The 16,267-nt window shown below is 42.4% G+C and overlaps 1 protein-coding gene across 10 annotated transcripts in view; it reads left to right on the forward strand.

Moving 5' to 3' along the window:
• Positions 1–16,267, forward strand: part of ARVCF (armadillo repeat gene deleted in velocardiofacial syndrome) — a 263,050-nt gene that overhangs the window by 30,695 nt on the left and 216,088 nt on the right. The window contains exon 1 of one of the 10 annotated variants that reach the window (XM_019539029.1): positions 4,499–4,587. The exons of 8 other annotated variants lie outside the window; for them this stretch is intronic. In XM_019539029.1, the coding sequence (XP_019394574.1) occupies positions 4,531–4,587 (57 nt within the window). In that variant the 5' untranslated portion in view covers positions 4,499–4,530. Of the gene's footprint in view, positions 1–4,498; positions 4,588–5,923; positions 6,288–16,267 lie in introns of those variants that run through there. One more of the 10 variants, XM_019539030.1, reaches the window with a different exon arrangement.

The following is a 16,267-nucleotide window of genomic DNA, read 5'->3' on the forward strand; positions in this document are numbered from 1 at the left end:
ACTGAATAGTGAATTTGCTTTCTGAATGAAAAAAAAAGGAGTTTGAAACTGAAGTTTAGGATTACAGCTGATGCTGTTGAATTATTGACTCTTTCTGATTGAATGAATTCATCAGAGTTGGTAAACTCCCATTGCTTTGACTGCAAACAGAATGGACCAGTATAGCCATCAGCAGGCTCCTTTGGCTGAGAGCCAAGTGTAATTATGGCCTTTATTTTAAAATAAATGTCACAGTTTATTTGTGGTATAAGAAGCATCTTCCCTTTCAAACTACCAAATTGTAGGGATGAACAAAATGGTCTTAACTACAGCTGTGGTGATGGGGAATGTTACAGGATACATTTTAGGAAGCAAACTTATGGTGAAGATGTCTTGTTAGCCACAGACATATGGTTGTGGGTTTTTTTAGGACCCTGTAGTTATAGTTAATAACTGTACTTTCCCTGCTTCCAAACTTGAAGGTGGATTTCTGTAAGTTCTTCTCTTCTTTTGGCAACCTTATTTCATGTGTGAGCATCTAGGCTAGGGACAGAAGTTACTCTAAACTGGTATAAGTGAGTTGGAAACCAGTTCAAATCTATAACACAACGGAAGCTCAGTGCACATAACCACTTTCAAAATGGCAGAAACTTGTTTAAGATAAACCTGGAAGGATGTAGTATCAGACTTAAATGATTCAAGTTAAATTGATTTATTGAACTTCTGCCCCAGATCCCCTCCAGAGTCAAGTTAACTCCCAGTCCCACCCTCCCAGGATGCTTTGCACCTCCTTCACAAATCCCGCTTTGCAGGGTGGGCAGGCAAGCCTTGGCCCATGCTTTCTGCTCCAGTTGAGCAAGGAGGTGTGCTCTAGTACCCCTCAGCTTCTGGCCTGGTCCACTACAGGCATATAACTGCATTTCTGGAATCAAAAGTGAATGTCTGTTCACTTGCTTAATGGATCAGTCTACGCAGCTTAGACTAACCTGCAAAGATTGAATCAATTCAGCCTCAGGCTTTTTGACTGTCTGTACTTAGCCTTAAAGCACAGTAATTTTGCCTGGGCCTAAAAACAGCATACAAGAAGACCTATGGCCTTCATACAAGAAACCTTGACCAACCATCATTTTAAAAAAATGTAAGATGGTTTCAAGTACTGTTTTGAGGGAGGGGATAATGTTTTTATATAAAATGAAAAAGAATAACTGCTAGATTAGGAAGCACTAACTCTCCTAATGGCCTTTGGCATTTTGAAAATGAAAGAAACAAACCAGCCACCCTCTTCCAATGAACCTTTGAATTCTGACAAATTAAAGATGTCCTACCACAGACATAGCACGTAGATAGTGCCCTACACAAATTAACCCCAATAATTTGCTCCCAAAATAGCATGCGAGGAAATCATTTAGAAGCTCATTTCCTTGACTGGAATTTAGTGGGCAATTTAAATAGAAATATTAGCATGCACGTCTGTCTCTGAACATTACAGAATATAATGCACAAAACCTATCCCACATAATGAAAAAGGAGTTTTCTTCCTTTTTGTAGTATCCAGTTACTGCTCAGAAAAATATCAACATAGTACTTGTCACAAAAATCAATTGAGAATACAGAAGGATCTTTAGCCAGTTCTTAATGGCAAACCACATGCTTGGCCTTTGGCCTGGAAGGGAGGGTATACACTTATAACCACCTGCTCAAAAGATACTGAATAATCTACAGATTACAACTCTCTGCAAATTATTTGGAAAAGTATAAAAAAAATGCAAAAAAGTCAAAATGACCAGTTCTTGGTATTTTTCTTATACATCTGTCTCTTTGTTTATTTCCTTTTCTTCATGACTGCAGTGTGACAGTTGAGGTGACATTCCTAATCTTAACCTAGACTTGCTTTACTCTATCATTTTGTCTTGTTGCTCTATTAATTTGTTTACTTAAGACAAAGGGTTGGGTCTTGTGATCTGCCTGTTGAATTGCATGATGATGTAGTGCTCTCCCCATCTATGTGAAGCTGCTAGGAAGGAACGTGGGTCAACATGCATTCAGCTATCAGCAGTGTGCAATGACATGTACCTTCATATGTCCTTGAACTCTAATGCTGTCATGGCTGTTATCCAGCTCTCCTGATGTCATGTTAAAAATGTGGTGGAGTTAATGGAAGGCAGAAGCAGACAAGACAGGAACTGTGTCAGTCAGCGGAGGGATCACAACTGAGTTTCCAGTTGTCATAATGTTTCTATCTATTGGACTGGACGAAAAGGTGCAGGAGGCCACTCCCTGTCCAGTGTTCTTCCATATTTTACAATATTTTACAGTCTCTGCTCTCTCCTGTGCCTGATGAAGGCTGAGTGTGCCTGAACGTGCAATTAAATAAAATAATTTGTTTGCAAATATCTAGTTAGTCTCATAAAAGATATCACCTCTTCCACGAGTTTTGATTCCTCTTCCATATTGGCACTTTTGTCTTCAGTCTTGTGGTCCTTCTGGCCCTCTTCTTAACATTGGGTTCACAAATAGCAGTGACAGGTAAAAACAATATCCACCTATTGTGGGCCAGGAGGTTGCAACTGTTCTTGACTAAAGCTGATGTAGACTTGATTCTCACTTATTTCTGACTTCTTTGCTTGACTGTCACAATGCCCTGTAGGTGGGCATGAATGTGACAAGAGGCTCCAAACCAGGGTGAAGAGTGTATTAAAAATATCTTAATGGCTTTGTCCCACTACAGTACTACATACTCCTTGGAACAGAAGCTTGTATTCTGAAGCTTGTGTCATTCTTAAAGCACATTTGGAAATGTGTATTAAATAGAATAAAGGGAAGGGGTTTATCCACAACACTGAAGTAATACAAATAGCCTGGCTAGTAGTCAGTACTATGATGGGGAATCACAATGCTTCTGACTGTATGGAAAACCGGTTTTCTGACCCTCTGTGGGAGCTCTTGCTCTGCTGGGTTTATGGAAGCTACATGTCACTGAAGCCATATGTTATGTCTCCAGGCAGGGTTGTAAACCATTTCATTTTTACTGCCCTCCTGAGCAGATCAATCCGTAGAGCTGTAATGGTGATGGGGAATGATTTTTTTTTCGGGAGTAGTGCAATGAAATAAAAGAAGAAAACTTGGGCCAAACACTAGAAAAAATATTCTGCTTGTGTGAGCTGGGGTTGTGATGAAACAAGTCTGGAAAAAGGACTAAATAAATGTTACTATACTCTGAGAAAATCCAGTATGGGTTTCTAGGGGACTGAACTTGTATCTCCTATTTCTTGGCCTCTAATTTGAAGAAGAGAACACCCCCCCCCCCAACTTGTCATTCTGGCTGTACAGTTGGAAGAAATGTATCACATTAAATAAAAAAAATAACATGAGGCAAAATGTAGAAAGAATCAGGGTGAACAACAATGAAACAGATGAATGAATGAAACAGATGAGCTAGAGTCAATACTTGCATGGCAAAGGAAGGGCAGCCAGCTGCCAAAACCTGAAGTTCAGCAAATTCTATAAGGACCTAATCCTTCAAACACTTATTCACTCAGGTTGTTCCATTGTTTTCAGCATCAGACTCAGGACTGCCAATCCCCCAAGCATTCAAAAATTCTGAGTCAGGCCTTGAAAGCATCACAGATGGCTTAAGATTCATGGGACCTGAAATATAGTTTGCACAGGAAGAATTCACAGGAAGATGCAGTATTCTTTTTGCCTTGCCATGATCACCAGCTGCCTGTCATCTAGACCTACTCCACATTAGATGAACTGTGAACAGTTTTATGCCTATTGGAGGAAATCCTTCAGGTGGATATAAAACCCTGTATTAGTTTAGTATCTCCCATTGCTGTCGACCAGAGGGGCCTTGAGCAGTTAAGAGTGAATGTAACGTAGTTCTGTTTAGTTCTCTGTGTTCTCAAATGCAAAGTTTCATGGGGCTGATGTCCAGCTGGACTTCTCACTGTTTGATCCCAGTAGGGTAACGTGAAATTAAACTTAAATAGACCTCCTTCCTGTTCTTACGCATTACTAAAGGAGATGGCTTCTCATTTTTTGTTAAAATTGATGGTAATTATCCTGTTAGTAATACTGACACTGGAAGAAGTTTCGAGAAAGGCAAGTGTGCCTGAGTTAGGTGGGGAACTGTGGGATACAAGGAGCAAGCTCACTGTATGAAAACATCTGCTCTGAAAATGAAAGAATATTTAACTGTGACCTTATTTCCTGACTGTGTTTGGTAGCTGGCTGTAGACTGCTCTCAACTATCCCTATTTTCCATGGACAGTCTCTAATTTGGGTCTTGGTGTCCCAGCAGCACAGCTAGCTGTCAGTCCCTAATTACCAGTGTTCAGCCACTGGCTCTTAGCTCTTTATTTACTGCTTTGGTTTGCTGCAGGAAGCTAGCATGAAAGAGAAGAAAAAATATCCTCAACCCATTGGCTAGTCATTGAGAGCAATGTCAGTTATTTAGTGCTGGAGGCAGGCCTTAGTTGGCTGACTCTCAGATCCTGCTGACTGCGTCTATCTGAAAGGCAGTGTTTCAGTGTTAAGAGTGCCAGTGAAATGTCCTCTCCTACCCCTGTTTTGGGTCAGCAGGTGAATGGCGGTCACCTAGTGAAGGTGGGTTTCTGAGAAGGGGGCCTCCTCAGGAGAATTAATGTATAATATACCTTAAGTATACTTACAGTGTATTGATAGGCATCTCTGCTGCAGTTTTTGCAAAATGCAAAAAGCGGGGGAAGGTTGAGGGGGTCAGAGCTTAGACTTATCATGGAGAGCACTTTTTCTTTACAATAACTGAGCTGAGCAGCTAAGCAGATGAGGTGTTTGTTAGAAGGTAGGTATGAAAGTTAGAGCACCTCCAGCTTCTTTACATTAAAATGGATATCAGAATTAATGAAATATCCAGCTGTGAAGTCTGCATTATTCATGTTTTATTAAGAAAACTAGAGCCCAAAGCAGAAGCAAGCATTCTTTTGCTGATGGGTAAACTATCAGGAAAGAAAAATGTAAACCATCACCATTATGATTATTTTTTCCAAACAGGTGCATTTGTGTGTATTATGGGAGTGCCTGATAAAGTGTTCGCAGTGTGCATGTGCAGGTTAAATAGTTTTTAAAAATGTGGGCAATATGATTTGGAAATGTAAATCCTGATTCTTCTGTGCTGGTGATCTAAAAGAGGAGGTGATTATCATCAAAAGTGAATGTTCTTTCTTTTCTGCTAGTGCATGGCACCTGGCTGGTTTTTGTTCACTGTCCAAAGCAAGCTAGATGCAAAAAGTAACCAGGCAGGAGGAGGATTTTCCTCCTGGAGTTTAAAAACGTATTATGGCTCCTCAGGTTAAAGAATGATACTCGGGAGGAATTTCTGCTCAAGTGAATGTTATTGGAAATCTTGTTGACTTAATGGTCAACTTTCTACCTGGGCACTTGCTTGCTAGTAACAGGTAATAGGCTGTTGTACCTAACATGGAAAAGAGTCAAGTGTATGACCTTGCACCCCCAGATAGTGTTTACCCTGGCCCAGGGCTTCTGCTGGGGGGGTCACTTATTTTCCCGTTTTTGCCACAGGTCGTTTCCACTAAAGACGGGGGGAACTTTAACTATGGAAATATGGGGAGTGGTAGCACGCGCCAGGGCACTGGCCCAGGAGGTCTAAAAGCAGGTGCAGCACCTGGAAACTACCTCCAGCAAGAGAGACTGACTAGATTTCCAAGTTGGCAGGGTCTCCTCCTATTCCCCCCAGAGGGCAGCTAGCAGCAGGCAGGATCCCAGCAGCGAGGAGGAAGATCCTTTATCTGAAAGCTTGTGCCGCGGTGTTTCGCATGGGCTCCAGCCTGCGTCTCCCTCTCAGGCGGCGGCTGCTGCCGCTGCTGCTGCTTACTGGGTGTGGCTACTGCCGCCTTGCTGGAGCCTCCAGCTGAGGCTGTCTGTCAGCTTCCGCCCCGGAGCGGGCGTGGGAGCAGTGGCACCGAGAGGCCAGGGTGGCTTTTAGCGGGGCAGCGGGAGAGGAAATAAGCCATGTGAAGAAGCCCCTCCTTTACTACCACCAGCAGTTCTTCCTCTGAGCTGCTTTGGTTGTGATTTTTCTTCGCTGGATTGGTTCTTCCCTAGATCGACCCTGCAGAGAGGCGCTCAAACTGCAGTTGATCAGATTACAAAGAGAGATTCATTGAGGGTAGAGGCTTGGGAGGGCAAGGGAACCGGGCTGTCAAGCCGGAGATCTGGGTCCACGAAGAGCCTGCCGTAAGCTGGAGTTTGCCCAGTAGGGACTGTAAAACTGGCACCTTGCATAAATGCCTGCAGAACTCAAACAGGTTAGTGCAGAACTTGCGTGGCTCCCACCCGGCTCCCCTGTGCCTGCTGTGGCTCTGCTTTGATTTATGCATGGCTGTGTTCAGTAGCTCTGCTGTTGTCTGTCTGGGGGAGAGGGACCAAGGTGATTTTTATCAAGAGGGCTGGGAGAGAAATCCAAGCTTCTCTTCTAGCAGACTCAGAGAGATTTTGCTTTTGTCTCCCTTGTATTAACTGCTGAGACCCTCAAGAAAAGCAAACTATTGTTTCTTTGACCTTCCAGACCTGCTCGATAAATCCAGGGAACTCTTTAACAGTGAACAGCTAGAAATAGCCTCTTTTTTTTTTTTTTTTTAAAAAACAAAACAAAAAAAAAAAGCTCTGCCATTGTGTTATTGTTAAATGTTCGTTCTCCATACAGCGTTCTGTTGCTTTCTCTTTTACTTGGCTGTTAAATATACAGGGGAAATGTTTAGAATGAAACCGTGAAGTTGATTGAAACAAGCCTCTTGTCCTTAATGTCAAAAACATTGGGCTGGTGTTAGGGCTCTGTGGAAAAACTAAGATATTCCTCCTTACCTTGGAGTGTCATTGGGAATTGTAGGGCAAAGCTTTTGCAGGCTAGGCATGAATAAATAGAGATCATATAGACTTCTGTAATTTATAGATGCTTTTCTTGTTAATCTTCAAGGCATCTTATAAGCCAGCAAGATAACTTGTAAATTCAGGTAGCTGCAGGGGGAGCGGAGAGCTGCTTCACAAACTTATATAAGTTTCTAAAACCTTAGCTTTAGTGCCTCCAATACTTTCTGTGTTGGGACAATGGGAATAAAATATGCTGATGACGCTCCTATTCATTAATGTGGGGTAGCCGATTGGTGACGATTCAGCCTGCTTTGAATGTATTAGGTTGACTTGTCATGCACTTTAGTGACAGAGGGTTGAACAGATTTCTCCAAACAACCCTGGTATTAATGCTCTTTAGAGAAAAGTCACATTCTTGCCTGGGCTTTGTGAGAATCCCTGCGTGATTCCCACTATACTCCTGTATGTGCAGGTAGTCCTTGCAACCATTAACCTTTCTAGTAGAGATAGCAAAGATTCCTATCATTTGTAGGTACATGTTTGTCTGTATTGTTTGTGTTTTGCACCACCTGTGGACTTCTCAGGGAAGAAACAGTGGTTTCTTTTTTACCTGTTCATAATCTTTGCCCTCAAACTATTGTGGCTGTCAAATTACATGTAGTTGGTTGTTGATGTACACAAAGTTATCAACAGAAACCTGTCTCCTTTGATATTTTTCCAATGAGAGAAAAAACCTGGAGGTAAGGAATAGACTGCTACCTATCAAAATATGATCAGACCTGAGTGTCTGGATAAGAGGAAGAGCATGGAAGGGAACAGAAGATTACCCCATAACTGCTCTGGAGTTGTACATGGCAGTTAATTCCTCCATGTAAATCCATTTTCAGTTTCAGAACCCAGTTGTATTGTGCCCTTAATTTCAAGTCAGCCTATTAGGGGGCAAAATTTCTGCCCAGTGAAACATGGATGCTGGATTCACGGGAGTCGTTTTGCAGTACAATTCTCCAAGTTGCTCCTGTGGTTGTATATTAGAGAGCTCATTATATAGAGAGTGGTGGTTCTTACACTGTGTGCTGTCAAACGAATTTATTGTGAATGTGGAAATTTAGGAAGTAAGGTTTTTTTTGTTTGTTTGTTTTTTTTTGTAATAATCCCAGTTGCTTAAATCTAGGCCAAGTGGCTCACAGTTAGATGTGCATTCTGTGAACAAAATATAGGCAACAAATCTGAGATAGACCAGAGAGCAATTTAAAATAATAGAGAAGGGGTGGCCAAAAGGGGCAAAGTAAAGTGAAAAGAACAGAGAATCCTTTTATATGTAAAACATGTATTCAGTCAGATGGGACATTCTTACAACAGTTACTATAATGAAGAGAGGACTGTGAAGGGGCAGTGGTTGTAAAGTTGGTTCTGATCTCTGCATAGCAGAGCTACGGCTAACATACACCAGAGCAGCTTGGATCAGCACTGGATTCTTTGCCTCGAGTGAACTAATGGATTTTGATGTATTCTAAAATTATACTGTTACACCTTGTTTGCCTTTCTGCTAGCTGAAAATTAATTCTAAGCTCTCAGACAAATATTTGCCCAGTAATACCACTGACACTTTAACAACACAAAACATCTGAAACCATGCCAAATATTCATGGATTTTAAATCATCATTAAAGAAACCAGCAGTAACCTTCAGCCATCCTCTCAGGTTTTTATTAAGAGTTGTCAGCTGCTTCCAGAGGTTGGGCAGCAACAGCGTTATCCTGATGTTTGGGATAGTAGTAGTAGGCACTGGAAAGTCTCATTTCAGCCCTGAACATACAAAGTAGAGATCCGCAGTGTGTTGGTAACACGGCATGATTTCAGTACCAGTTCTTAGTTACTAGGGGCTTTTTCTATAGACATATCTTGTCACTTTTTGTCAGTCAGAACTCCAATTTAAGTCTTGATCAATTTGCAGTTTCAAACGAGCTCTCTCATGGGCTGAATGCAAATACAAAGTCTGAACAAAGGAAAGCTTTTGGATCTAGATTGAATATTCTCGAAAGCGTGGGAACATTCAGATGATGAAACCAAACCCATGTACTACAGCAGCGTGAACTTTAGTCCAGATCTGAGCTTTGGGCATTGAGTTTTGCATCTAACCTGTCACTGATTTCAAACAGTGGCTCAAGTTTCATCTTTAAGCCGGTATCAATATCTACAGTTTGATTACAATTGCTGTCACCTGAGGACTCCATTTTTTGCTGCTGGAAGGTGTGGAGGAAGAGGCAGGAGGATTGATTTGGATTCTGTTATGGCGTCTGCCACCATACTGCTCGGGTGTGGATCCCCGTCATCGATCTCAGTTCATATACTTCCTGTGGATACTTCTACCTCAGACATCACTCCTACTGAGACTCTTCTTCTGGAAGCTTGCAGGTCTGAAGTCTTCTACCAGAGCATGGCATGTCACTGGGAGATTGACACTAGCCCAAAAACGCTTACTGGGATCAGGCCGTTGTTAGACTTTTCCCTCAAATTTCCAAATATTCCTTTTCTGTTGCCGTAGAAGGACGGTGGTTGCAGCGTGAGACTGTGTAGACAGGCCGTTCTGCAGTTTGACCACAGTGTGCTCTTAGATGTGATCTGGGCAGGACCAAATAATAAAGTGGTTAAAATGCTGGTGGCCTGTCTGCATACTACCAGATCTTGGGCGCCATTGATGGTGGGAAACTGGAAGAAAGTGTTGCTAGAAAAAAAAATTATAAACGAAGTGTAAACATTGTTTCCATTATGATTTAGCTAGTGTGGGCAAAACCAAAGCAGCTGGATTTCTGACACAGGTCCTTTCTTAGGTTGACGTACATCTCTTTGTACTTGCTGAACCTATTGTGTTTTATAGGACTGAACATGTAGCCTTAAATGTACCTTCCCTGAGTAGACTGTTTTGGGCACTACCTTCCTGAGGTCCTTAGGAAAAAACCTCACCAACGTTCATGAGTTTAACTTGTAAATGGACTATGTATCCTAGCGAAAAGCAGATCGGTTGCCCTTACACTGTGTTAGCATGTCTGGAGAAAGGGCTAGGCATGTTCCAACAAGTTGATATAAAAACCTTTTCAGGGTAGAGAGGGGCTTATGCACCCTTTTTGGGTCCTGGTCCATAATTAGGGCTCCTAGATGCTCCTAGGTGCCGTGGTAATACAGCACGAATGGTGTACAAAGGAAGAGATGCTCTCTAAACCACATGGTTGTCTGAGAAGGATCTTCTGTTAAGTGTGTTGTCATGGGATACCAATATTTATAACACCCAATCCCTATACCTATATGCGTGTGTTAATCATGCTTCGTAACAGCAGTAAGACATGCCAAGTAAAGCATTCCAGCCTGGTTATTACGCTTCTTGGGGGGGGTGCATCATTGAACCACCTGTTGCAAGGGGCGTAAGGTGAACCGTTTCACACTGCACAGATAGTTTTGTTTTTATTTAAGTTCCTCTCCAGTTGCCAGAAATAAAATTAAGTGCAAAAGGTGATGTGTACATTGAGTACAAACATCTAAATGATCGTGGGGATCAGTTAGCAGTATCAGTATAAACAATTGTAGACAAGGGGTCAGCATTGAAAAACATGAGCTCTCAGACATGTTAGATGGTTTCGCTTCTAGTTAAGGAGTTTGGATCTGATGCTGCTCCTGCTGAAGCCAAATGGGAGTTATGATATTAACTTCAGCAGGAATAGGATTGGGCTTGTTAGGTGAAAATAGTTATGGCATGTGTGAAATGTCTCCACACTTAAGTGTTAAATAATTCCTGTTACAGCAAATGAGGCATTTCTCTGAGCACGGGTTTTAACAGGAGTTCTCAGTATCCTTTTATGGCTTCCTACGTTTTTTCTTAGACACGCTAGTTTAATTTTTTTCCTTGATAACATTTGCAAAATTCTGGGACTATGTTCAAGGCAAATTATTTCAACAGACCTGCCACTTTATTTGAAGCATGTAGTAAAGCTATCGGAAGCGTCTCATAATGACATGATAAATTTATATTGCTGCCTTTGTCCCAAATATTCTGTAAGCGCTTAAAACAGAGGATGGGCAGTGAAAGAGAACCTCCCTTTACCTTCTTAATATTTAACACCTTATTCTCCCTAAAAGAAGCCATCCTGAAATTGTGCATATTGCCTTTATCTTCAAGTAGTTTTTAATAGTTTTATGATGATCTGCCGTCTGACTTCAGAGATCTAAGAAATCTTCTACTGTGCTCCACAACAATTTATTCTGGCCTTTGCACAGACTTTTGCAAAACTTAGAGGGCAAATTTAAAATTGCCCATGGGAGGGAACCAGTGGATAATTGACATGTATCATAGCAGGCGCTTGCTCTGTCCTCCTAAGTGTTAATATATTGCACATTTTTACTTTTTAAAGGAGGAATTTATTCCCACTAGGTCAAATTGGAAAAGCTGCAGTGGATCTTGCTTCCTCACAGCACTGTGGAGGCACAGTAAGGCAGTAGTAGGAATGGTAAATCTACCATTATGAGATTTTTCCTCATGGCTAATCTCATGCTTTTACCCTTTTCATCGTGGCTTTTCTCCTTGGTATTTGAGAAATATATTGAATAACCCAAAGAGTATTTGGATTCAGGAATTGCAGCCTGCCTGCTCAGGCTAAATCGCTTGGTTCTACTTCTCATTTTAGTTAGTAACCCTTTCACAGTTGTGGCAACTGTGATATCCTGAAATGTTGGAGGTTTGCCTGCAGGCTTGAGGAATCACCAAAAGGCTGATGTCAAGCAATGGTGGTGGAGCCTGTTTTTTAAATGGCAGAGGAATGCACTGTGGGCATTAACTTGGGGAATTTATATAGGCTTAGTGGAGATCCAAATCAGGTGGCTGGATTTAAGTGGAGTTATTCTGAATTGATGCTGCTGCGAGGAAGATCAGAATCTGACCTACCATCTAGTCCTCTGCTTGAAAGCAGGGTTGTAATTCTCTGGGGGTCTGACATGAGATGGGGCATCTGACTGTGTTTATGAGCAGCAAAACCCTGAGACACAAACAGAATTCCTGTGCATGCTCAGGATTGTTCTGGTATTCAAAATGTAAACCTTGTACAAATCATTTTAGCATATTTTGCATCTTCAGCCATTTAAGTTTCCCTTGATGATATGATTGTCAAGGGAATGCACCTCTGTCAGCATAGAGGCCTTGGTGCTTTCAGCCGCAGCAGTATAAAGGCCCTTGCTGGTTTGTTTTCGGAGACACTTGACAAAGAAATAAACCAGAAAGTACAGAGAAATGTTATACAAAGATTAGAGCTTTACAAACTTGAATGAAATGGGGTTTTGCAGCTAAGGAGCTTAATAAGGACTATTGACAGTATGTAAATTTTAAGTAGCTCTAGAAAGAAGTGTGAAAGGGAAGCTAGTATGTAAAAACTATGTACTGTACTTCTCACTATATTGAATTACATCTGCTATATGTACTGATTTAAACAATAAGGTAAACCAAATCATCTTTCACTGTAGATGGAAGGGCATATAGAGTTGTTTATACTCCAGTTGTACAGATTTTTTTAAAAATTAATCTCTTTATGAGCTGTTACATCCTACTTTCAGGAATTACAGTGGTGCTCTTTATGAGTTAGAACTTCATCTGAGTAACTTGAGTCGCGTATAGTTGCTTAGCCCGGGCAAAGTAATAGTTCTGCTATAGGTAGTGAAACGTCTCACGTGCTCAAAGCTGAACATGTTTAATTATCTTGCCAACTGGTCATGCAGTTATGCTGTTTCTTACATTTTCTTGCTAATGCTAGAAACTGGTACACAGTGTTACTCACCTATTGCTCCACATCAGGGGTGCTCAGCCCCTGGTACACAAGCCAGATCTGACCCACAGAGCCATAGCACCTGGTCCGCGGGGTCCCCACAAGTTGGGAAATTTGGCAGTGGGGGAGCAGTGGGAATTAATACTGCCACCCCTCCCCTGCTGCCAAATTCTCAAGCCCCTTCTCCTGTGGGACTGGATACACCCCCTCCCCTAGCATGGCCAGATCCATGTCAGATGAGGCCTACTGGCTGAATCCAGCCCCCAGATGGACCTGGCATTGGGGCAAACAGGTAGGGCACCACTGCTCTATATTAGTGATTCTCAACCAAGCTGCTGCAGCACCCTGAGACCCTTTCAAGGGTGCTGCTGGGTACCACACAATTTTAGGAGTGCCAACATGATTCACAAGGTAAACCCAGATATTTCAAATAGGAATCCATAGTATTAAAAACATCTTGACTTGTTCTGGTCTTTCTGAGCTCTTTGCAACAAAAGAATTGCTCTATTATTTTCTGTAGTCAAAAAATTAAAGAGCCGGCATTTCCCGAGGGGTGCCTTGGGACTAAAAAGGTTGAAAACCACTACTCGGTATACTTCAAATTAGAAACAATATGCTGTCTTCATAATTGACTCTGGCAGGTGCTGTGTGTTATTGCCCTAAATTTCAGTAGTGCTCAATGGCTCTTAAAAACTGTCCGTAGGCTTTGGGACAAAAATCATGCCCACCTGAGCAATTTTGGTGATCTTCTCCCCATTTCTAAATCTTTTAAGAAGTCAGAGTTTTACAGACTATACATGATATTTTAATACTGTATTCTTTTGACTATAAGATGACCCCAAATATAAGGCAGCCCCCCAATAATTAGATTCTATATATGGAAAATGTATAAATTTGTTATAATTTTCCAAGAGTTGAGTCTAATTATGAAAGGGTTGTCTTGAATTCATTCCCTCCCACTGCGATGGCAAGGAAAGTGGTGGGAAGGGGGAGCTATTCAGGTGGTCCCATTGCCCTCTGTCCTCTCAACTTCTTCCCCCTGAAGACTACCTGTTCCCTGTACTGTCAGACAGTTCAGGCTTTGTTCCCACCCAGAACACGGCAAGAAAGGAAGAGCTGTACATGACAGTAAAGAAGTGTGTGTGTGGGGGGGGGTGAGGGCAGCAGAGGGGGGCAGAAGACTGCTGTTGGTCTGACTCTGGCCCTGACCCAGACTCAGGACTACAGTCATAACCACAGCAGTTGCATGTCTCCCTTCCCTTCCCCTCCTTGTTAACTTGAAAAGCAGGGGACCAAAAAGTAGTTCCATTGCAATAAACATTCATAGTGACTCGCATATTTAAAAACTACTATGGGGAAGGTCCTCCAGAATTGATGCATTTTCAGTTGTTACAAGCTGCTGCAAGTTTCAGTACAGGTACTCAATGCACATAATTTTGAGAAGGACCTTTGTACATATATCACAAACTATGCATGATATCAGTACGGAGCCAAAAGGCTCATGACTTAATATGTATACAGTTAATTGGGCTGGGCCCCAGCAAAGTCAACAACATTTCAAGCCATAGTGATCCCACAGCTCAGCACTGCTCGGTCACCATTCATGATTGGAATTGGGTGTTCTTGTCAAATGTCCTGGGACCCTCCAAAAATGTATATGCAGATGAAGCACAGGGCTGTCTGGTTCATCTCTACCCCCTACAGGGCAGGGCCACTCTAATAGTATTAACATGCAACAGGCTGAGAGAGGGGGCAACCGTGTCTCAGTTACATAGAAGCTGCATATTTGCCAGACATTTAAGGGTAGTGAAGAAACAGGAGTCACTGGAAATTGGAAAGCAAGGCATGGCTCCGCTATGGTAGTGAAGAGGAGTGCTGGCCTGGTATTGCAGTATCGTCAGGCCAGTGGAGGACACAACTGCACCCACCCCCTATTTTTTTTAACACGCGCGTGCATGCACACGTTCCCATCAGTGTGTTTGCCCAATGTGGGCCATGTGTTTTATGGGCATGCTCAGTGTGGGGTGCATTCAGTCAATTTTGTAGGTGATTTCCATGACTGAACACATGCTGCTTCTAGCAGCAGTTTAATGATAGACAATGTGGCTTGCTGGTATGCAAGTGTAAGACAATGGGCTTTTTTCCCATGCTGATTGAAGGGCATGTACCTCATCTTATAGTTGAGTAAATATGGTAAATCAAGAACAAATACTTTGTTTCACTTTTTTAAGGTTTAAATGTAGCCAAAAGAAAGTAGTTTGTGTGGGTTTTTGTATGCAAGTAAGACATGGCAATGTTGCGTACTAACGATAGAATTTTACTCTGGTGTCCATTAATTAATTCAGGTTATCAGATGGTGTTAATGTTCATAGCTGTCAGAGAATCTGGTTCTAAAATTTTCCTCCATCCCCACTTATTTTGCACTTGTTTTTTAATATCTAACAATGCTAGTAAATTATATTTCACTGTTTCTCTTTAATGAAATGGAACATTTTTTTTTGGTATTTTATAATTTTAAAAACCCTGCACAGATTCATCAGTTCTTTTTAATGTTGATTGGTTTGTGGATTATCATGGCTTAGCTCTTTCTATGGAGCTGATGATAGTGTTTTGCAATTACTGGCATATGGCCAAAAAATTCTTTACCCAGTAGTTGCTTATCACCTTTCTCTTTTATTGCTGCCAGTTCTTATAAAATGCAGCCATAAATCAGTGTTCGAGAAGAAAGGGCTTTCATATCTCACAAGCGCTGCATGATTGCTGAACACTCATGGAAGAGAGATGATTGGACTTCATGGGTGAGATATTCCCCTCTATTGGGTGCTTCAGTTTCTTATTCGGTGCTATTCACCTTTCTGTGTTTGTGAAAAGAATGTGAACCATGGATGAAAGCACCCTTGAAATGATAGCTCTAATATGTTCTACCTAATCAGCAGAAAAAAATGTATCTTCCTTCCCTCACTGGGACTTATAATGGCAGTATTTCAAATGTTTCTTCCCAAACTTATCAGTGTAGTCAACATCACCGGAAGCCAGGGCATTATACTCTTAAGCCGTGTGTAGATGAAACAAGGGCACATGCACATGACACTTTAAACGGGCTAGATGCTTTTGCACTGCTTTAATAGTATCGGTGTTTGCATGCCTTAGCGGCGTATTACGAATTAATTCCAGCCACTGTAGGAAATTGGGTGGTATAATGTGCCTTAAATGACGTGGGGCACAGCCTACAGCTACGGAGCAAAGCACCAGACTCCATTCAGCTCCACGGCTGTGCAGGAAGCCCTGCGGGCAGCCTGGCAGCAGCCTGGGAGAGCAGGCTCTGCTCAAGGAAAGCATTGAGCCTGATTTCCCACCCCCACCCCTGCCCCCTGAATCCTGCCTGCCTGAGCTGTGCGGAGGCCCAGTGCTCCTCTCCATGGCTGCACCAGCCCTCTCCCGCAGCCTAGGGACCACTCTGCCCGCTGGCAGCTCACCCTCCCCTCCCCGCTGCCAGAGAGTCAGGTAAGTAGAGACCAGAACAGCCACCTCCCTGCTGGGCCCCCCTCAGGCCCCGGGGGAGGCACACCTGGGCCACGGGTTAGCGAGGATTTAGTTAGGGAGCTTCTGGAGGGG

Source organism: Crocodylus porosus, unplaced genomic scaffold (genome assembly GCF_001723895.1).
Source record: "Crocodylus porosus isolate Cpor-Errol unplaced genomic scaffold, CroPor_comp1, whole genome shotgun sequence".
Lineage (NCBI taxonomy): Eukaryota > Metazoa > Chordata > Crocodylia > Crocodylidae > Crocodylus > Crocodylus porosus.